This window comes from Cetorhinus maximus, chromosome 30 (genome assembly GCF_964194155.1).
Source record: "Cetorhinus maximus chromosome 30, sCetMax3.hap1.1, whole genome shotgun sequence".
Lineage (NCBI taxonomy): Eukaryota > Metazoa > Chordata > Chondrichthyes > Lamniformes > Cetorhinidae > Cetorhinus > Cetorhinus maximus.
This window is the reverse complement of record NC_135908.1, coordinates 2,909,692-2,932,677: the sequence shown is the minus strand read 5'-3', so window position 1 is coordinate 2,932,677 and position 22,986 is coordinate 2,909,692. Positions and strand designations below refer to the sequence as shown.

Genomic DNA, 22,986 nt, shown 5'->3' with positions numbered 1-22,986 from the left:
AAGTGAAAATGTAGCATCTTGTGAGTTTTTTTCCTTGTTACAAAACAGGAGTTTTGTTGCTGTAAACACGCCCTTCATCGTCACAAAATTACTTCTGGCTATCTCAATTCCTTCTTCTGGGTGAACAGTAAGTAAAGATCTGTCGGAGGAAACTGATTCCTTTGAAATGTGGACACAAAGATGTTTGTTTATAAAATTCCACATGCCGACCATAAGGCAAAATGAAGGGGCGCTTGAAATTGAGAAAGCAAAAAATAACTCCTAGAGAAGTGACATCCAGAAAGGCAGATGTTAGTATTTCAGCCATTTGATCAAAACTGAAGAGCTACAGAGTTCCCATCTAGAGGGCAAAGTGGAGGGCAGCAGAAAGAGGGGTCGACCGAGGTGTAGTTGAATGACTGGCGTCACAAGAGGGGTTGCAAACGAGGTACAGTGGATGTACGAGGATGGCACAATACAGGCGAGTGTGACACACCATGACATCGGATCTCCAGGTAGGAGTAGCTACAAGCAGGACATGAGCAGTGTAAGCTATATCGCAAACCCTCCCGCAATCAAGGGAGGGTTTCAGAAATGGCCAAATCGCCGTTACTTTTCATAGCACCCATGGAAACAGTGATGGGAGAAGAATCCATAATAGCTTTTATTAGAGAAGTGGGTAAATATTTGTAACACAACAGCAACAAGTTGTATTAATTTTATTCATTCAAGGGGTGTGGGCTTCTCCAGCATTTATTGCCCATCCCTAGATGCCTTTGAGAAGATGATGGTGGGCCGCCTTCTTGAGCCGCTGCAGTCCATGTGGTGTAGGTACACCCACAGTGCTGTTAGGGAGGGAGTTCCAGTATTTTGACCCAGCGACAGTGAAGGAACGGTGATATATTTCCAAGTCAGGATGGTGAGTGGCTTGGAGGGGAACTTCCAGGTGGTGGTGTTCCCATCTATCTGCTGCCCTTGCCCTCTTAGATGGTAGTGGTCATGGGTTTGGAAGGTGCTGTCGAAGGAGCCTTGGTGAGTTTATGCAGTGCATCTTGTAGATGGTACACACACTGCTGCTACTGTGTGTGGGTGGTGGAGGGAGTGAATGTTTGTGGATGTGATGCCTATCAAGCGGGCTGCTTTGTCCTGGACTGTGTCAAGCTTCTTGAGTGTTGTGGTGTTTAAATTAACACCCTCAACTGAGAAACAAAAGTCTTACAGAGGCATTATCAAGATGGAAAAATTGAAAATGGAAAAAGGTACAAGACTACTGGGGAAGTACGGTGGGCTGAATGGCCTCCACAGACCTATAAAATTCTATAGTTTTATAATTCTAAACTTTGGACGCAAAGCAAAACATATCGTAAAGTAAGAAATAAAACTATACAATATATGTGAACATATGGGACCCAGGCATGTCTACCTAGCCAGCCTGTCGTTTCAGCCCTGTTCAAAGATAGTACTTGCAATTATATGGCACCTTTCATAACCTCAGGATTTCCCAAAGCACTTTACAGCCAATTAAGTATTTCTTGAATGTAGTCATGCTCAGGACCATCTAAAAACTTTTTCTTCTTGCTCACTGCCTTGCACTCACTCCATAACACCCCATTGAAGTAGCAATCCATCCATTTCCCTTTTGAATATGTTGGGAGGGTGTTGGTTACACAACTGTGTCTCTTAAAGAAGTCTTCGTAGTCTTCAGCAGGTTAATGGCAAATCTCTATTCACTACTTGTAACAATATACACATATACAGTAAAGAGTACAGGCAAGGAGCTATCTCCATGTCTAGGTATTTTGATATCTCTGCTCCACACCACACTGACCCTAGGTCTAGGTCATGTGCCTTCTTACATCACTGTGTGGGCAGTACTGTACTCAGTCCTACATTAACTCTGTACATGCTTAACTGAGGCAGCCAATAACGTCACTGGTTGAGAGGATATTCTATAAATTAATAGCTCATTATGTAGTTCCACCAGCTTCCATGCAAATACGCACAATACTATCAGGTGATCCTCCAATAGAGGCACATCAAACTCACCTTTTAATGTCTGTAACTTGATCCTGCTTCAAACGTCTATAAAAGCATTGAGACAGCATTCAAAGTACTTTCAGTTTTGAGGAACCTTGAACTGATTATTGAGATGTAAAAAAAAACTTACATAAGTTGGCCTCATCAGTAACAATAGAAATTTTAGAAATCCTTTTGTTTGAGATGCTCCGACCTTACCAGTCAGGGATCTGGTTACATTGAGCTAGAGTCTACAGAAACATAATCTGCTTTTTTTAATTCTTTCATGGGATGTGGGCGTCACTGGCAAGGCTAGCATTTGTTGCCCATCCCTAATTGCCCTTGAACTGAGTGGCTTACTAGGCCATTACAGAGGGCAATTAAGAGTCAGCCACATTGCTGTGTGAGCCTGGTGTCACATGTAGGCCAGACCAGGTAAGGACAGCGGCTTTCCTTCCCTAAAGGACATTAGTGAGCCAGATGAGTTTTTATGACAATTAATGATAGTTCCATGGTCACCGTTAATGAGACTAGCTTTCCATTCCAGATTTAGTTAAAAGCAAAATACTGCAGATGCTGGAAATCTAAAACAAAAACAAAAATAGCTGGAAAAACTCAGCAGGTCTGACAGCATCTGCGGAGGGGAACACAGTTGACGTTTCGAGTCCGTATGACTCTTCATCAGAACTAAGGAAATATAGAAATGAGGTGAAATATAAGCTGGTTGAGGGGGGGTGGGACAGGTAGAGCTGGATACAGGGCCAGTGATAGGTGGAGGCAAAGAAGAGATTGCCAAAGATGTCATAGACAAAAGGACAAAGGGGTGTTGACGGCGGTGATATTAGCTAAGGAATGGGCTAATGGGGACATTAAGGGTAGCAAACAGGACAAGCAAGTGGCTGGTGGCCCTAGTGGGGGTGGGGGGAAGGGATCGAAATGGGCTAAAAGGGGGAGATAAAACAATAGATCGAAATAAATTTAAAGATAGGTGGGAAAAGAAAAATATATTTTTTGAAAATTATAAGTTATTGGAAAAGAAGGGGGAAAATCAGAAAGGGGGTGGGGATGGAGGAGAGAGTTCATGATCTAAAGTTGTTGAACTCAATATTCAGTCCGGAAGGCTGTAAAGTGCCTAGTTGGAAGATGAGGTGCTGTTCCTCCAGTTTGCGTTGGGCTTCACTGGATTGAGTTAATTGAATTTAAATTCCACCAGTTGCCAGGTTGGGATTTGAACCCATGTCCAAGGAGAATTAACTTGGGTTTCTGGATTTACCAGTCCAGTGATTACGCCACCGTTTCCCCATTTTAAGAGAAAGCACAGATTCTTCAATTGCATGTTCAAGTGAAGATTTTAAAAAGGCATCTTCTAATCCTAATGAAGCCCACAGTTTTGTTTCAAAGTAATTAGATTCTGATATTCAACGGGATTAAGACGATTAAGTGCTCTTAGCCCTTAAAGCGCAAACGTAGAGGCGGGGATTTCCTGGTGCTGGTGCGGCAGGTTCTTCCGCAGCGAGCCAGCTAAAAGACCCCAGCAGGGCCGGAGGGGTCGGGAAATCCTGGTCCCAGGCTTTTCTCAGCCGGTATTGTAGGCTTAGGCTCCGGGGTTGCACCGTCAAGTGAAAGCATTTTCAAGTTTCTCTGGTTACAGACTGAATACTGCAAGACATAACGACTAAGCAATCGACAATTTCACAGCGTTGGGACTTCTTGTGCAGAATTACAGTGGCCAGTTAGAGAATAGTGCTACTTGTAGAATTTTCTGGATTTGTCTCAAGATGTTGCACCCAAGATAGATCACTCATTCAACTCAAACGGCGTCAATGGAAATCAGGCTTCATTAAAACCCTGATAGGGCCTTGCATGATAACATTCAGATCAATCAGTCTGCTTAATAAAAAAAGGGATGGTAAATGGTCATGAGTGAAAGCAACAGCTTTGATAATTCATTTTCATTGTTAATGCATGAATATTTAGAACTGAGTAGCAAGCTACAACAACTTGCATTTATATAGCATCTTCAATGTATTAATTGCTGCCTGGCACTTCCCCAGGAGCATTCTGAAGCAAAATTAGACACCGAGTCACTTAAGGCAATATGACTACAGATGGCGAAAAGCTTGGTCAAGGAGGCATAGGCTTTAAGGAGTGTCTAAAAGAATGAAAGAAAGTTAGGGGTTTAGGGAGGGAATTCCAGATCTGAGGGCCCAGGCAGCTGAAGATACCATTGATGGAGTGATTAAAATCGGGGGTGCTCGAGAGGCCGGAATTAGACAAGTGCCGATATCCCTAATCCCCTTCAGGCCTACAGCTCTCCAAGGAATCTGCACTGCTCCAAACTGACCTTCTGCACTGTCCTGATTTTCATTAATGCACCAAAGGTGACTGTGCGTGCATCTGCCTGGGCCCTAGGCTCTGGAATTCCCTCCCTAAACTTCTCCATCTTTCTCTAACTCCCGCTCCTCCTTTAAGATATTCCTTAAAATCTACTCCTTTGACCAAGCTTTTGGTCCCAGGTCCTAATAATGGCTCGGTGTCAAATTTTGTTTGGTAATGCTGCTGTGAAGCCCCTTGGGATGTTTTACATTAAAGGTGCTAATATAATTGTGAGCTAAAAGTAGTGAGTAGCTTTTTTTCAGTATTTGTGAACTGATTCTCCTTTGAAGAAAGATTGCTTTTAAATATCTGAAACGGAGTCATTTTTAACAACCTACAAATATCAGTTGACATTCCCAAATGGCTAAGATGAGGGGTCCTGAAAGGTGCTATATTTTGTTTAATATTCGTTCATGGAATGTGGACTTCGCTGGCTGGGCCGGCATTTATTGCCCATCCCTAGTTGCCCTTGAGAAGGTGGTGGTGAGCTGCCTTCTTGAACTGCTGTGGTCCATGTGGTGTAGGTACACCCACAGTGCTATTAGGGAGGGAATTCCAGGATTTTGACCCAGCGACAGTGAAGGAACGGCGATATATTTCCAAGTCAGGATGGTGAGTGGCATGGAGAGAACTTCCAGGTGGTGGTGTTCCCATCTATCTGCTGCCCTTGTCCTTCTAGGTGGTAGGGTTTGCGTGTTTGGAAGGTGCTGTTGAAGGAGCCTTGGTGAGTTTCTGCAGTGCATCTTGTAGCTGGTACACACACTGCTGCTACTGAGCATCAGTGGTGGAGGGAGTGAATGTTAAAGGTGGTGGGTGGGGTGGATGTTGAAGATGGTGTAGGGAGTGAATGTATATTGTGGTAGAGGGAGAGAAGGCTTATTGTGATGGATGTGGTGCATTAACATCTATGTTTTGGTTCAGTGCATCTGCAGGTCCTCCTTGGAGCTGGCCTTGCCTTTCTCTGCTTCTGCCTGATTGTTGGCTGCGCCATCTGTTGGCGGAAAGTAAAACAGCGGAGTTATGCCAGCATCAAAGACCAGGCATCAGAGCGCATCATTATGGACCCCAGTTCGTCCCTGCCAGGGAACACCAGCACGCCCATCAAGCAGCAGTACGAGGAGGTGCACGGCTTGGTCTTGGACTACCCAGCCTGTGACGTGCGCACTCTGCCAGACTTCGAACCTGACTCCCACTACAAGCTTGGTCCCCACGGCAGAGCATCCCTGCCGTTCATTCCCACTGTCCAGAAAGCCAGCCTGGCCAGCAAAACCAGGAGAATCCTGGAGCGGCGCTGTACCGTCTCGGGCAACTGCTCAGTCTACACCGAACAAGATGCCTATCAAAGTCCGGCCTCCAAATCCTTAGGCCCTGGGCTGGCCCTGTCCCAGACCATGGCTGACGACCTCATGGGTGCCAAGTCAAAGCAGAGACCAGTGCTGCACTTCATGCTGTTCTACTCGGCCTATGAGGTCACCTTAACGGTAGCCGTCCTGAGCGTCTCCAACCTGCCCAAGAAATTTGGCGCCAGCTGCGACTCATACGTGAGGGTCTACCTGCTCCCCAAGTTCACCGAGCCACAGCAGACCACCGTCCGCAGGAAGAGCCTGAACCCGGAGTTCAGAGAGAGCTTCCAATTCTCGGGATACACCTTAGAGGAGATAAGGTGCTTCACACTTCGCTTTGCCACCTACGTCAAGGAGTTCCACAATTTTAAAGACACTTTTGTTGGTGAGGTCCTCTTTGCCTGTGAGCAGGGAGACTGGAAGCTAGACGTTCCCTTGACCTACACAAGGGAACTCACCACTACTAAGACAAAGCTCAAAAAGGTAAGAGCCACCAGAAGCTGATTGTGCGGGCTGAAAGTTAAATGCTTGGGTGAGAGAGCAAGGATGGCGTGGCCAGTTATTCCATCTGTGTTCACAGCCAGACTGACTGGATGTACACTCAAAGCCTGTCCCCTTGCTAGCTAACCCACAACCCCAAAAACCAGGACTCAAGACGGGTAATGCTCTGGCATCTCCACTCAGAAGGTTGTTAGTTCACATCCAACTCCAGAAACCTGAGCTGAAATTCCAGGCTGAAATTTGCCCCGTTGTCCCAAAGGAATGTTGCACTGTTGGAAGTGCTGTTTTCAGTGTGAAATATTAGAACACGGCTCCCATCTGCCCTCTTGGGTGGATGCAAAAGGTCCCACCACACTATTTTGCAGGGGAGTTCTCCCCAAGTCCTGGACAACACTTAGCAATACTGATTTCTTCTCCACCGATGCTGCCAGACCTGCTGAGTTTTTCCAGGTAATTCTGTTTTTGTTTTGGATTTCCAGCATCCGCAGTAGCTTTTAGCTTTTTGTTTTTAACTTAGCAATAGTCGCTTGGTATGACAGAAGTTGAATATTGCTGAAAAGAGAGACGTGTTGCCAAATCTTTTTGTCTTGCACTCATCAGGACAAATTCAAGAATGCCAAATTTCAAACAATTACAACAGTATATACTACAGGAGAAAAGGGTGCCGATTGGTTAGTAAGTTGATTCTAATTGGCTGAGGTGCTGCCATGGAGAAATCAGCAGGGAAATATAGACTCCCCAGGCTCCTAGCCATTCAAAATAAGAGCTTGGCTTGAACATATTCCTTTTGTTTGTAGGGAACAGGTCCCTGCATATGAATGTGTGTTGCTTCTAGCAAGCGTAAATGAGACACATTGCAAGCTCTGCTGATTATCTGAAATTGGTTGTGAGTGTAGCTATTAGCACTCAGGATTGTTCAGTGAGTGCTGTACAATCACTGAATCACATCCAACAGTGGGTGTTTTGTTTTGGCTTTTGCAAGTGTGGGCTGGTTAAATATGGTCTGTACACTGCCTGTTACATACAGTCAAAAGAACATGTTGTTTGGTTCAATCAACCAATCATTGGTTCGTACAGCCTACATACCTGGCATTGTACCAGCGCTGAAATTCATAGACAACATTGCCCAATTGTATGCTGGGCAGTTGGTCTTTTTGGCATATTAAGCAAGGACCTGTTCTCCGCCCGCAAAAAAATAAAATATGTTCAAGCGTTGCGTCTTTTTTTGAATTGCTAGGAGCTTGGGGAGCCTATAATTTCCCCATTGTGTCCTCCAAGGCAACGCCTCATCCAATGAAAGTTAACTTGGCAACCAATCAGTGTCGACTTGCCAACCAATCAGTGTCGACTTGCCAACCAATCAGAGTCGACTTGCCAACCAATCAGCACCCTTTTCTCCTGTGGCATAACTTGTTGTGATCATTTGAAATTTGGCATTCTTGCATTTGTCCTGATGAGTGCAAGAGGAAAAGTTTCTGCAACATGTCTCTCTTTTCAGCAAGATTCAAAATTTATCACTCTGCCAACACAGCATGACCATTCAAACCAACAAGTGCTGACATATTCTTTTAGTTTGATTCTCCTCAGTGGGATCATAGTGACAATTAACTTTACATGCTGGGAACCGAATCAGGCTACTAGCAGACATGCTTTGACTTAACTGGCCGGCATTAGATTAGTGAAGATAAATGTCAGCTGCATAATGTGTGGGTATTAATGCTGAAGCACATTTTAGGCACCCAGTTTTAGTGCTCAACAGTCAGATTCGATGCAGGGTAAACATTGCGTGTGTGGACTGACTATTATCTGCCCTATTGTCACACTAGCTACACCCACCATAACAAGATCACTAGATTAATATCTGGAATGGCCGGGTAATCTTATGAGGAAAGGCTGGACAGACTAGGCTTGTATCCGCTGGAGTTTGCAAGAGTAAGAGGTGACTTGATTGAAACATATAAGATCCTGAGGGGACTTTACAGGGTGGATGTGGAGAGGATATTTCCTCTTGTGGGAGAATCTAGAACTAGGGGGTCACTGTTTCAAAATAAGGAGTCGCCCGTTTAGGACAGAGATGAGGAAAATATTTTTCTCTCAGAGGGTGGTGAGACTTTGGAATTCCTCCTGAAAAGCTGGTTGAGGCAGAGCCCTTGAATATCTTTAAGGCTGAGGTAGATAGATTCTTGATAAGCAAGAGGGTGAAAGGTTATCAGGGGTAAGGAGGAATATGAGGTTAAAATCAGATCAGCCACGATCTTATTGAATGGCGCAGCAGGCTTGAGGGACCGAGTGGCCTACTCTTGCCCCATCTCTTATGTTCATAAGTTCACAGCATTTTGCCAGTTAATTTCACTGAAGTCGGACCTCAAAGAGTGGATTCAAAATGGATTACTCACTGCAGCAATCCATTCAGAATCCACTCTTTGGATTTGTAGGTTTTCAATGTTATTATATTCGTCGTGCCTCAAAACATTGTAACACCTCAATAACGATTGTTGTTATGCAGCAAACAATTCCACAACAGCAACATCCTATGGGATGAATGACCAGTTATTCTGCTTTGTTGGTTCAACGTTAGCCTGGGATCTTTAATATCCACCTGACCAGGCAGGTGAAGTCCTTAGTTCAGCATCAACCTCCATATACCCGGCCATGAGTTTGACCACATCAACTTGGTCCTCAGAGAGCTCAATAATAAGTAGAATGCATGGCTTATCTGTTGCTGTGGGTTTTAATTATATTGGGCACTAGCCCATTGTCCTCCTGTTTGATAGTCCATTCTGGTCTGGGAAACAAAGGAACGACCATGTAATTGGGTATGGAGAGAATGTTAGTTCCCCTCTCCCGATCATATATTGTCTAAGCACAGGTTTAGAGGATGGTACTATTTACTGTTCTGTGTGAGCTCACTTGTTATTTTCTAACTGTACATTAACATAGAAATTGTGCGAATTGTGGATGAATGCGTCCATTTGCCTTAACAGAGACATGAACCCATTTAAAATAAATGGATTAACACCTTTTTTAAAATTATAGACAAAGGAATATCATAACAAACAAAACAAGAACAAATTTACCTAAATCACCAATAATCATTTCTGGGTTAAATTCCTGCCCGGTATTATAGTCGGATATCAATGGATTTAATGATTCATCTCTTGGAAGTGCAGAAATTGAATATTGCTGCAAAGAGAGACATGTTGCGAAAGCTTTTTGTTCTGCACTCTTCAGGACAAACACAAGAATGCAAAATTTCAAATGATCACAACAATTCACACTATAGGAGGAAAGGGTGCTGAGTAGACTGAGTGTTGTGAACATTTGAAATTTGGAATTCTTGCATTTGTCCTAATGAGTGCAAAAACAAAAAGGATTTAGTGATATTTGTTTCTGCTTCTTTTCTTGTGGGAACTTTTGGTCAGTGGGGAGAGATATTTATTATGTAGAGAAGCATATTAATGGTATCCAGCTTTAGGGTGGTATCATATAAAGGAGAACAGTCCTTTCATCCCTGGGATCTTGAATGGGACATTCCATTCTGCTGGGGCAAAATTGTGCATCAGATAATGTTTGTTGTTAAGAAGAATTCTTTGCTGTTCAAGTTGAGGGATCTTAGTCCCAAGGAATGGAACGCTCATCTCCTTAACTTCCTCAGTGTCAATGTTACAAAGGAACGGTCCCTCTATTTAACTTTATCACACTCTAGTCACAGTAACAAAACGTCAAAATTACTTCATTGGCTATAAATGCTTTCAAGTCGTAAAAGGCACTATACAAATGCAAGTACTTGTGTTTTGAGCAAGACTGAAATCTATGATCAATTTTATGTTTTAATCATAAATACTCCAGCTGTGGCTGCCTTACACATGATCCTGATTTGGAATTATATCGCCGTTTCTTCACTGTCACTGGATCAAGAACCCAAAAATCCCTCCCTAACAGCACTGTGGGTGTACCTACACCACATGGGCTGCAGCGGTTCAAGAAGGCAGCTCACCACCACCTTCTCAAGGGTAATTAGCGATGGGCAATAAATGCTGACCCAGCCGACAATGCTCATAACCCAAGAGTGAATATAAAAAGGAATTCTACTTTCAAACAACAGGATTGGGTGAGGATGAATGATAGGAGGGAGAGAATCGTGGTGAGAGAATAAGAAGGAGAGACAAAGCTTTTTGTTCATTACATTGTAGTGGATTCAGACCTGAGTTTCGGTGATGAACCCTAAATTAACCATCCAATCTTAAGTCCATTTTACAATTATTTCATTTCCGATAGACTCAATTCTGCTAATAAAATAATGTGTACATTATAATTAAAGCCTTGCATGTATGAGGTGCCCTTCACAACATCAGGACATCCCAAAGTACTTTGGAAGTGCATCTCACTGTTGTAATGTAGGAAACATGGAAGCCAATTTGCGCACAGAAAGCCCCAGCAGACAGCTTTGTGACAATGACTAGATAATGTTTTTTAGTGATGTTGATCGAGGGATATGTGTTGGCCAGGACACCAGGGGGAACTCCCCTGCCCTTTGCTGAAATAGTGCCGTCTTTTACATCCACTTGAGAGAGCAAATAGAGCCTTTATTTAACACCTCATCCATAAGACAGCATCTCCTTCAATCTCTCTTTCCCCCATTTGAGTGTCAGTCTGGATTTTTGTGTTCGAATCCCTGAAGTGGGGCTTCAAGCCACAACCTTTTGACTCAGAGTCAGGAGCTGTAGAGCCACAGATGACATGTCCAATATTAAGAGCTAGGAGTTATAAACAACTTGTGAATTAATATCAATAAGTTTGGAATCCTATTTTTAACATAGACTTTAAATTTAACAAAGCAAAATAATAGTACATTCGAGATGCTGACATAGTGGTGATGTCGCTGGGCTGGTAATCCAGAGGCCCAGGCTAATGATTTAGGGGTAAAAACAAAAAACTACTGCGGATGCTGGAAATCCAAAACAAAAACAGAATTCCTGGAAAAACTCAGCAGGTCTGGCAGCATCGGTGGAGAAGAAAAGAGTTGACGTTTCGAGTCCTCACGACCCTTCAACAGAACTGAAGAACTGAAGTTCTGCTGAAGGGTCACGAGAACTCGAAACGTCAACTCTTTTCTTCTCCGCCGATGCTGCCAGACCTGCTGAGTTTTTCCAGGTAATTCTGTTTTTGTTAATGATTTAGGGGCATGGGTTCAAATCCCATCACAACAGCTGGTGGAATTTGAATACAGTTAGTACATCTGGAATTGAAAGCTAGTCTTAGTAATGGTGACCATGACAACGATTATCGTCTGTCATAAAAGCCCATCTGCTTCACTAATGTCCTTTAGGGAAGGAAATCGGCCATCCTTACCTGGTCTGGCCTACATGTGACTCCAGACCCACAGCAATGTGGTTGACTCTTAACTGCCCCATAGAAATGGCCTGGCCAGCCATTCCATTCAAGGGCAATTAGGGATGGACAACAAGTGCTGGCCTTGCCAGCGATGCTCACATTCCATGAAAGAAAACCCTATTTACCAATACTCATTGCAAGTCATTTTTTGATAAGCAGCAAATAGCTAATCCTTGGAAATCAACCAAATCAAACGAGTTTGTAATTAAGTGAGAAAACCCCAAGTCCAATTTTAGAAATCTGCTTTAGGTTTACTGGCATTTGGTAAACTTCTCAGGGGAATTTTGCAGGGAATGGATTGAGTGAAGGGTCAGAGCTGAGATACAGCTCCTGAGATCCTGAGGTAAGGGTCCAGTCAAGGGGTTGAGAGGGAGTGGATGGTCGGGGGAGTGAGTAAGAGATTAGGACTGAGGTGGAGCTGATAGCTGTGGCACCAGGAGGCTGCTGGCAGGTGTTCTGAAGATAAGTTCCTTGCCTCTTTTGTTTTCCATGTTTGCTGGACCAGCGCTTTGGAGCAGGAGCTCTGTCTGGGTTCAAGGTGACTAAAAGTGCCACTCTTGGGTTGTGAGTCTTGTCGGCTGGGCCAGCATTTATTGCCCATCCCCAACTGCCCTTCAGAAGGTGGTGGTGAGCTGCCTTCTTGAACCTCTGCAGCCCATGTGGTGTAGGTACACCCACAGTGCCATTCAGGAGGGAGTTTTTGACCCAGTGACAGTGAAGGAACGGCGATATAATTCCAAATCAGGATCATGTGTAAGGCAGCCACAGCTGGAGTATTTATGATTAAAACATAAAATTGATCATAGATTTCAGTCTTGCTCAAAATCCAAGTACTTGCATTTGTATAGTGCCTTTTACGACTTGAAAGCATTTATAGCCAATGAAGTAATTTTGATGTTTTGTTACTGTGACTAGAGTGTGATAAAGTTAAATAGAGGGACCATTCCTTTGTAACATTGACACTGAGGAAGTTAAGGAGATGAGTGTTCCATTCCTTGGTAATAAGATCCCCCACCTTGAACAGCAAAGAATTCTTCTTAACAACAAACATTGTCCCATGCACAGTTTTGCCCCAGCAGAATGGAATGTCCCATTCAAGATCCCAGGGATGAAAGGACTGTTCTCCTTTATATGATACCACCCTAAAGCCAGATACCATTAATATGCTGGGAGGAGCAGTGTTCCTCTCCACAGATGCTGTCAGACTTGCTGAGTTTTTCCAGGTATTTTTATTTTTGTTTTGGATTTCCAGCATCCGCAGTTTTTTGCTTTTACCATTAATATGCTTCTCTACATAATAAATGTCTCTCCCCACTGACCAAAAGTTCCCACAAGAAAAGAAGCAGAAACAAATATCACTAAATCCTTTTTGTTTTTGCACTCACCAGGACAAATGCAAGAATTCCAAATTTCAAATGTTCACAACACTCAGTCTACTCAGCACCCTTTCCTTCTATAGTGTGAATTGTGATCATTTGAAATTTTGCATTCTTGTGTTTGTCCTGAAGAGTGCAGAACAAAAAGCTTCAGCAACATGTCTCTCTTTGCAGCAATATTCAATTTCTGCACTTCCAAGAGATGGATCATTAAATCCATTGATATCCGACTATAATACCAGGCAGGAATTTAACCCAGAAATGATTATTGGTGATTTAGGTAAATTTGTTCTTGATAAGTTTGTTATGATATTCCTTTGTCTATAATTTTAAAAAAGGTGTTAATCCATTTATTTTAAATGGGTTCATGTCTCTGTTAAGGCAAATGGACGCATTCATCTACAATTCGCACAATTTCTATGTTAATGTAGAGTTAGAAAGTAACAAGTGAGCTCACACAGAACAGACAATAGGATCATTCTCCAAACCTGTGCTTAGACAATATATGATCAGGAGAGGGGAACTAACATTCTCTCCATACCCAATTACTTGGTCGTTTCTTTGTTTCCCAGACCAGAATGGACTATCAAACAGAAGGACAATGGGCTAGTGCCCAATATAATTAAAACCCACAGCAACAGATAAGCCATGCATTCTACTTATTATTGAGCTCTCTGAGGACCAAGTTGATGTGGTCAAACTCATGGCCGGGTATATGGAGGTTGATGCTGAGCTAAGGACTTCACCTGCCTGGTCAGGTGGATATTAAAGATCCCAGGCTAACGTTGAACCAACAAAGCAGAATAACTGGTCATTCATCCCATAGGATGTTGCTGTTGTGGAATTGTTTGCTGCATAACAACAATCGTTATTGAGGTGTTACAATGTTTTGAGGCACGGCGAATATAATAACATTGAAAACCTACAAATCCAGAGAGTGGATTCTGAATGGATTGCTGCAGTGAGTAATCCATTTTGAATCCACTCTTTGAAGTCCGACTTCAGTGAAATTAACTGGCAAAATGCTGTGAACTTATGAACATAAGAGTTGGGGCAAGAGTAGGCCACTCGGTCCCTCAAGCCTGCTGCGCCATTCAATAAGATCGTGGCTGATCTGATTTTAACCTCTCCCTACCCCTGATAACCTTTCACCCTCTTGCTTATCAAGAGTCTATCTACCTCAGCCTTAAAGATATTCAAGGACCCTGCCTCAACCAACTTTTCAGGAGGAGAATTCCAAAGTCTCACCACCCTTTGAGAGAAAAATATTTTCCTCATCTCTATTCTAAATGGACGACCCCTTATTTTGAAACAGTGACCCCCTAGTTCTAGATTCTCCCACAAGAGGAAATATCCTCTCCACATCCACTCTGTCAAGTCCCCTCAGGATCTTATATGTTTCAAATCCATGCATGGTCTCACCCCTTCACTATCTCTGCAACCTCCTCCAGCCATAGAATCATCCTGGATCTCTGCACCCCTCCAAATCTAGTCTCGTGTGCACCCACTGTTTACAACACTCCATCATTGGTGGTCTTGCCTTCAGCCTTCCTTACTCTTCTAAACTCCAGCGGATACAAGCCTAGTCTGTCCAGCCTTTCCTCATAAGATAACCTGGCCATTCCATATATTTATCTGGTAATCTTGTTATGGTGGGTGTAGCAAGTGTGACAATAGGGCAGATAATAATCAGTCTACTCACGCAATGTTTACTCTGCATTGAATCTGACTGTTGAGCACTAAAATTGGGTGCCTAAAATGTGCTTCAGCATTAATACCCACACATTATGCAGCTGACATTTATCTTCACTAATCTAATGCTGGCCAGTTAAGTCAAAGCATGTCTGCTAGTCACCTGATTCCACTCCCTGCATGTAAAGTTAATTGTGAGGGAATCCAGAGCTTAGGGCCCAGGAAGCTGAAGGCACGGCCGCCAATGATAGAGTGATGCAAACAATGGGTGTACACGAGACTAGATTTGGAGGGGTGCAGAGATCCAGGATGATTCTATGGCTGGAGGAGGTTGCAGAGATAGTGAAGGGTTGAGACCATGCAGGGATTTGAACACAAGTTGGGCCAGTGGAGTTCAGCACGAATTTTTTTCAGCAGATGTAATTTCCTCTGTGTGTTTGTCACTGAGACCCTTGCTCGCGTGGATGTAGCCATTTTACAATAATTTAAGCCCACTGTTTTCCTTTATTAGGTGTCAGTAGCTTGCCCATGTGCACATCAGTTTGTGTAAATATTTCATAATTGTGAACATAACATGAATTAATAGCCAGTGCCTGTTTAACTTTAGAAAGCGTGCACACTATCTTTTATCAATCGACCTGAGTCATGCCAGACAGCAGTAAGTTGATAACAAGAAACAAAAATTCTCATTTGTGACGCACTAGACTCGAACTCTGGTTATGTTCCAATTCTGCCTCATTGCATTTGAATGGTCATTTATCTATGTTAATATTGGACTTATCAAAGTGAGGGACAATGCAACACTCGTTTTCTGGCACTCAGTGTGAGTCCGAAATACGCCCGGCGTGGGTGACGGCGTGCTTCAGAAAAGAGTGCAAGTTTCCTGTACCCCACTCCAACGAGTGCTGCACCACTACCAGGGTTTTCCATTTTCCACACCTGTCACCCCCTGGCCACTCTGAGATTGAACATGAATACTAAATTAGACAAGGTTTTATTCATGCTTTGGGTTCAGACCCTCCGGGTTCTTGACTGAGACTGAACCAACTTATTTCACGTGAGATTGGCATTGGCGTTTATTGCCTGAACCAGAACAGGTCCCCATGTGCCCACTGCCTTTGTCTTCCAAGCTGTGGAGAGCCCAGGTTTGCAATGTGCAGTCGGAAAAGCCTTGTCGAGTTGCTGCAGTGCAACCTGTAAAGAGAGCACATTGCCATCACAGTACTTCTGTAATGTGTTATCAGTTCAATGATTCTGTAAAGGATACTACTTCCAGACAGATGTAAAAGACTTGGAAAGGATAAAGAGGTGGTTTACCAGGATATTACAAGGGAATAGGGACTTCAGTTATGAGGAAAGGTTGGAACATGAGGACATTATAGAAACAGGGGAAGACTATACAACTCCGCCATTCAGTATGAGCATGGCTGATCTTGGGCTTCAACTCCACTTTCCTGCCTTCGCTCCCCATATCCCTCAAATCCCTGAGAGACCAAAAGTCCATCTATCTCGGCCTTAAACATATTCAATGATGGCACTTCCACAGCTCTCTGGGGTAGAGAATTCCAAAGATTCAACCCTTTGAGCGAAGAAATTTCTCCTACCTCAGTCCTAAATAATCAATCCCTTATCCTGAGGCTGTGTCTAGATTCCCCAGCCAGGAGAAAACAATGTCTCAGTAACTACCCTCTTAGTCTTGAATGTTTCAGTGAGATCACCTCTCATTCTTCTAAACCCCACAGAATATAGACCCAATTTACTCAGCCTTTCATCATAGGACAATCCTTTCATCCCAGGGTCCAATTCAGTGAACATGCATTGCAGCGCTTCCAATGGAAGCATGTCCTTCCTTAAATGTGGAGACCAAAATTGCACACAGTATTTCAAGTGTGGTTTCACCAAAGTTTTGTACAATTGTAGCAAGATTTCTTTATTCCTGTTCTCCAATCCCCTTGCAATAAAGGCCAACATGCCATTTGCTTTCCTAACTGCTTGCTATATCTGCAACTTTTTGTGTTCCTTGCATGAGTGCACACAAGTCTCTCTGAACATTAATATTTACAAATATCACCCTTTTAGAAAATATCCTGCTTTTCTATTCTTATGATCAAAGTGAATAACCTCACACTTCCCCACATTATACTCCATCTGCCACCTTGTTGCCCACTCACTTCACTTGTCTATATCTCTTTGCAGCCTCTGTGTCTTCCCCATGGCTTACCTTCCCACCCAGCTTTGTATCATCAGCAAACTTAGATACATTACTCTTTGTCTCTTCATTAAGTCATTAATATAGATTCTGCTTCCTGTTCATTAGCCAATCCTCTATCCATGCTAGTATATCACCCCCAACTTATGTATTAACCTTTTGTGTGACACCTTATCAAAAGCATTTTGGAAATCCAAGTATAACGCACCTACTGGTTCCCCTTTATCTATCTTACTCATTACATCCTCAAAAAACTCTAATAAATTTGTCAAACACGACTTCCCTTTCGTAAAACCATGTTGGCTTGTTCTAATCATACTCTGCTTTTCTAAGTGCATTGTTAAGATTTCATTAATATTAGATTCCAGCACTTTCCTGATGACTAACGTCAGGCTAACTGAGCTGTAGTTCCCAGTTTTCTCTCTCCCTCATTTCTTGTTACATTTGATAACTTCCAATCTACTAGAACCATCCCAGAATCTGGGGAATTTTGGAAAATCGCAGCCAGCACATTCATCATCTCTGCACTCTAGGATGTAAGTCAACAGTTCCTGGGATTTGTTGGATTTTAGTCCCCTGAGTTTCTCCAATGCTTTTTCTCTGCTGATATTAAGCACCTTAATTTCCTCACTCCTATCAGTGCCTCAATTACCCTCTATTTCTGGTATGTAAGTCACTTCTATAGTGAAGACAGACACAAAGTATTTGTTCAACATCTCTGCCATATCCTCACTGTCCAAGTTATTTTCTCCCATCTCTGCCTCTAGGGACCAAAGGTTACTTTAGCTACTCTCTTCCTTTTTATATACTTGTAGAAGCTATTACAATCAGTTTTTATATTACTAGCCAGTTTACTCTCATAGTCTATTTTTTCCCTTTTTATCAGCCTTTTGGTGGCCATTTGCTGGTTTCGAAAATATTCCCAATCCTCAGACTATTCTTTGCAACATTATACATCCCTTCTATAATCTAATACGATCCCTCAACCTCCTATTATCTTGTGTGCTTTGGAATCGAGAAGGTTAAGAAGTGACCTAATTGAAGTTTTCAGGATGATGAGAGGCTATGATAGAGAAAGTAGAAAAACAATATTCCCTCTGTCAAGCGGGTCAATAATTCAAGGTCGTAGAATTAAAATCATTGGCAAAAGATCTGCAAGGGAAATGAGGCAAACTATTTTTACTCAGTTGTCAGGATTTGGAAACTTCTACCCAAAAAAAATAGAAGTTGATCCCATAAATAAGTTACGATGATAAGGAACCTACTGGATGAAAAGCAGGGATGTGGGTCAAAGCACGATGGATCTTCCAAGGAGCCAGCACAGGTGTGAGGGGCTGAATGGCCTCCTTCTGTGCTTTAAGTTGCTTTAGTGTTCCTATAACTAAGTCGTCTTGCATTATTTTTTCAGTGTCTCAGCTCCCAAGACGTGGTGGGTCCTACAAGCAGCACAGCCCAGCCTAAGTTGTTGGGCCAGCTCTTCATCCTGCTCCAATATCAGACCCTGGCTAACCGAATCAAGGTCATGGTTCGAAAGGCCGAGGCTCTGGGCAAGCTGACCCGCATGCCAGGCTCACCAGGTGAGGTGTTGCAGGGGGTATGAACCGTGGGGTGGACTCTTACAGCCCATATAAAGAATTCCTCATGTCAGACATGTGCATGGGGTGTGCCAATCTCCCTGACCTCTTAAACATGGAAGTAGAAACTAATACAATATGTTTTGGGCTCAGATATAGAAATATAGCTTTAAAAAAAAAACTGCAAGGAGCAAATATTTGATGCTGCAAAATTCAAGTTGCTTTGCCAGTGAGTTGCCTGGGACCCAAGAGCTCCCTGGGGATGGTGAGGAGCCATCTGTAGCTCACCAGTCTAGTGTAAAGTGAGGCCTCTTCATAATATCAGGTGGGCCTTGAGTTTAACCAATCCAGCGCAGGGAGTCAGTCCCTTTGTCGAGTTAGTTCAAGCAGTCAAACCAGTTTCTGCATCAAAATGGGTCCTTAAAAGCCCCCCTGTTGAAGTCCACTTTAGGTATTTGGCTAGAAAGAGCATTTCCCAGTTGTGTGTATGTGTCTCTCTCTCTCTCTATCTACACTTCGCATGGTAATGACAGACAGGAAAGGCAGTGACAGCACTGAGACCTCCGGCAGACTTGCTGAGAAACTGGCCTCTCGGAGATACTTCAGCCTAGGCAGGATTTTCCCTTCCCTGACTTTGGAGTATGTGTCACAAAAAAACTCATACACCTCTCAGCAAATTCAATAAAACGGTCTGAAGTTCACACTCTCCCTTCTCCCTGGCGTGAAAATCAGTTCACATCGGTACAGAGCCTGTAATGTAGTAAAATCCCAAGACCCTCAACAAAAGCAAAACCTGACATCCAGCTATACAAGGCGATATGAGGACAGGTCATCAAAAGCTTGATCAAAAGAGTTATGTCTTAAAGAGGGAGCAATAGAAGGAGGAGAGGTTTGAAAAAGGGAATTCCAGAGTTTAGGCCCGAGATAGCTGAAGGCACAGCCGCTAATCGTGGAGTGAAGGAAACTGGGGAAGAGCAAGAGGCCATTGTGTGCAAAAAGTCCAAATTGCAGAGTGTTTACTTTTAAATCTCTGCTGAGTTTTCGTCCATTCCACCTGAAGATGTTGACTCCTCACTCGGGGACAATCGCAAGAGTAATGGTCATCCTCTGGTACCTCATCTGAGTGACCAGCACTCACGCAAACTGGGCAGTGGTCAGGTCTATTCACACGTACGCACTTCCATCAGCTAAACAGTTTGCTCATGGTTCTGTTTTCTGTTCAAGTTGCTCTATTTTAACATAGAGCCAAAGAACATTTTCCACAAGTGCACTTCAATAATCCACCGATGTATTGCTTATTAGAACGGATTCACATTTATAGTGGCACAATGAATTATGTAATTTGGTGGCGTGTAAACTGGACAGACTACAAATGCAAATTAAACATGCAGTGAACTTTACAGAAGCAGCAAGGGATAGCCAGTTCAGGTGTTCAACTCCTGCCTTTGCCCAAGCTGTGTTTGTCCTTAAGTATTCAGCCATTTTGTTCTCAGGCATTGGTGACCCACAAGAGATGTGAGATGCTGAGGATAATTGTTGCAGCCTCCATGCTACCTGACATTATCTGCATGATTGCAGATGAGAGTGCCTTGGTACCAAACAAGGCAGCAAATGAACTAGTCCTGCCCATTGTGGGAGGGCTTAACCCACTGATTCCTTAAGGCGTCGCCATTGCTCATCTCCCTATCTTTCTTTATAGATCATTATGTCATTATAAACCTGCACCAAGATGGTAAAGTTCTCTCAACCAAGGAAACCAAAACTTCAAGCGGCTACAACCCAGTGTGGAACGCGCCATTTCTGTTTGATGTTCCTGCAGGAGACATTGAGAGTCTGCAGCTCTCTCTGGAGTTTATAGTCATGCAGGTAAGGGCAGGGGCAAGCTCACAGTTTGTCCAACTCATCGCTTTCAACAACCTAATGCCCAATATTAGGCCTTATTTAGCCAAGGTTGAACACTGACGAAGGATAGGCTAGGGCACTTGACTTGCTCAAGAAGCAGCTGTAAAGGAGAGATGGTAAGCTTGATATTGTGAAACCATGCAGCCAAATTGACCCATCTTGTGCACATTAGTGGAACAATGCAATCATCTCTCTCTCTTTCCCCATCTGAATATTATAATATTATGAAGAGTGGTTAGGGCAAGGGTCAGGAACAAAATTCTGAGACTGGGCAGTACAGAACTGGAATCTTGCTGAAAAGGTAGACATGTTGCCGAAGCTTTTTGTCTTTCACTTCTCAGGACAAACACAAGAATGCCAAATTTCAAACAATCACAACAATTTATACTATAGGAGAAAAGGATGCTGATTGACTGGCAACTCGACTCTGATTGGCCGAGGCTATGCCCTGGGCAACTATAGGTTCCCCAAGCTCACAGGTAATTGAAAAAAGGTGCAAGGCTTGAACCTGTTGCTTTTGTTTGCAGAGAATGTGTCCCTGTGTATGAATGTCTGTCGCCTCTAGCAGGTATAAATGAGCCCACATTACGAGCTCAACTGATTACCTGAAACTGGTTGTTGGTGTAGCTATTAGCGCACTCAGGATTGTTCATCGAGTGCTGGCCAATCAGGGAATCACATCTAACAGTAGACATTTTGCTTGGCATTCTTGATGAGCACAAGACAAAAAGCTTTGGCACATTGTCTCTCTTTTCAGCAATATTCGGAGGGTAGAATAACATTATTATCTGACGAGAAAAGGTCCTGGATGGCAGGATAATGAGTTTAAATAATGCAATGGGATCATACCATAATTGTTGAATTAAGGATGAGGGTTTTTAATTAGGAATTTGATGCGGTCAAGAGCTTGATTCATGGCAGGTATGACCTTGCGATTTGATATAGTTATGTGGTGATTGTTGCTTTCAGGCCAGCCTTACTCAGTAAGGGTCACGTGGTCAGAACAGCCAATCGACACCGAGCGTGGGGAATCCCATAAGGTGGTGGAGCCTGGGGGGGTGTATTGTAGCCTTGCTAGAAGGAGGCAGCTAATCCAACAACTCTGTAAATAAAATAAATAAAGAAGCCTCTCGGTGTTACAGCTCTACAAATTTCAACCAACTTGCTGCAGAAACATCAGTCCATTGGGTATCAGATTATTCTCAATGGAATATTACTGCCAGCTTCAACTGATATAAACGGCTGAAAAAAACTTGTTCTTTGTCTGGAGCAGGGGTAAATATCCAAGCATGGCATTTTTTTCCAAATTCGTGCTCCTCCTGGAGGAACCTTGTGCAATATGATGCATATTGGAAATTAGGAAGGTGCATCGTTTATGATCTTCCAGACATTGGATTCTAATTTAAGGGGAGGCTGTGGCATAGTCACTGGTATTGGTGACCCAGAGACCCAGGGTAATGGTCTGGGGACCTGGGTTCAAATCCCACCATGGCAGATGGTAGAATTTGAATTCAATAAAAACCTGGAATTAAAAGTCTAATGATGACCATGAAACCATTGTCAAATGTTGTTAAAAACCCATCTGGTTCACTGCTGTCCTTACCTGGCCTACGTGTGACTCCAGACCCACACCAATGTGTTGACTCTTAAATGCCCTCAAGGGCAATGGGATGGGCAATAAATGTTGGCTTAGGCAGTGATGCCCACATGCCAAGAATGAAGAAGTGGTTTTGGTGTTCACATCCAGAGCCTGGGGGAATGTTTGTTCAGGTTGAGGATCCAGTGTGTTTCTATTTTCTCTTTTATTTAAGAACAGGTTGTCATCTGTCCTTTCAGACACAGGACAACCAACCACCCTTTCCTGCCCCCATACATTTTCCAGAAATTCTTCCACTTTAACAACATATCATTAAAAAAAAATCCAAATTATGATTAAACTTTTTGAATTATAATTTTGCCTTTCTTATCAACTACACACCCCAGTTCCTGCGGCGCCCGCTGGTCACAGAAGGCTTCGAGCTGTACCTGTTGAGACTCTTATGCTTGCTCTCCAGTAAAGCCTGTGTGTAGGCATAGCCATTGAGAACCATTGGGTTCTCTTCCTGATTGGAGAGTGTTTGGTGTGATTCGTTCCAACTTTGATATGCCTCAATTCCCTTTTGAAGGGGAAGAAAACTGGATCTGGCACAGGTTTACTCAATGCAACCTTCTTTTTAATTTCTAGGGTCGTATTTATACCCGAAGTGGTGCCCTTGGCCGTGTGGTCATTGGTGCACATGCTTCAGAGACGGGACGGGCACATTGGAAGGAGATGTCCAGTCGGGGGCATGTGGAATCTGCCAGGTGGCACACCATCCAGCCGGACACTTTCTAGATACCCTCGTACACATTCGTATACCCCTTCCTCTTAACCGGTTCAGTGAAATGTAAAACAAAATGTACTAAAAACCCTATGTCCATTAGGAGCTTGATGTTGCAGGAACAAGGTAAACAGTTCCAAGTAAAGGTAGATGTTACTCTCTCGCTTCCTTGGCCCAGGCCCAGGCCTCGGCCTAGGCTTGGTAACCGAGGGCAGCCATTTTGTTGCTAAGGGATATGTGATCAGTTGAGGCAATTTCAGCTTT

The 22,986-nt window shown here is 43.3% G+C and overlaps 1 protein-coding gene across 1 annotated transcript; it reads left to right on the top strand.

Annotated features, from left to right (window-relative positions):
- The first annotated feature begins 394 nt into the window (after positions 1 to 394).
- LOC144669925 (synaptotagmin-5) lies at positions 395 to 22,769 on the top strand. The gene is made up of 5 exons (XM_078532208.1): positions 395 to 494; positions 5,293 to 6,197; positions 18,295 to 18,463; positions 20,160 to 20,326; positions 22,587 to 22,769. The coding sequence occupies exons 1-5, from the start codon at positions 395 to 397 to the stop codon at positions 22,734 to 22,736; spliced, it is 1,491 nt and encodes a 496-aa protein (XP_078388334.1). The 3' UTR covers positions 22,737 to 22,769.
- The last annotated feature ends 217 nt before the right edge of the window (positions 22,770 to 22,986 follow it).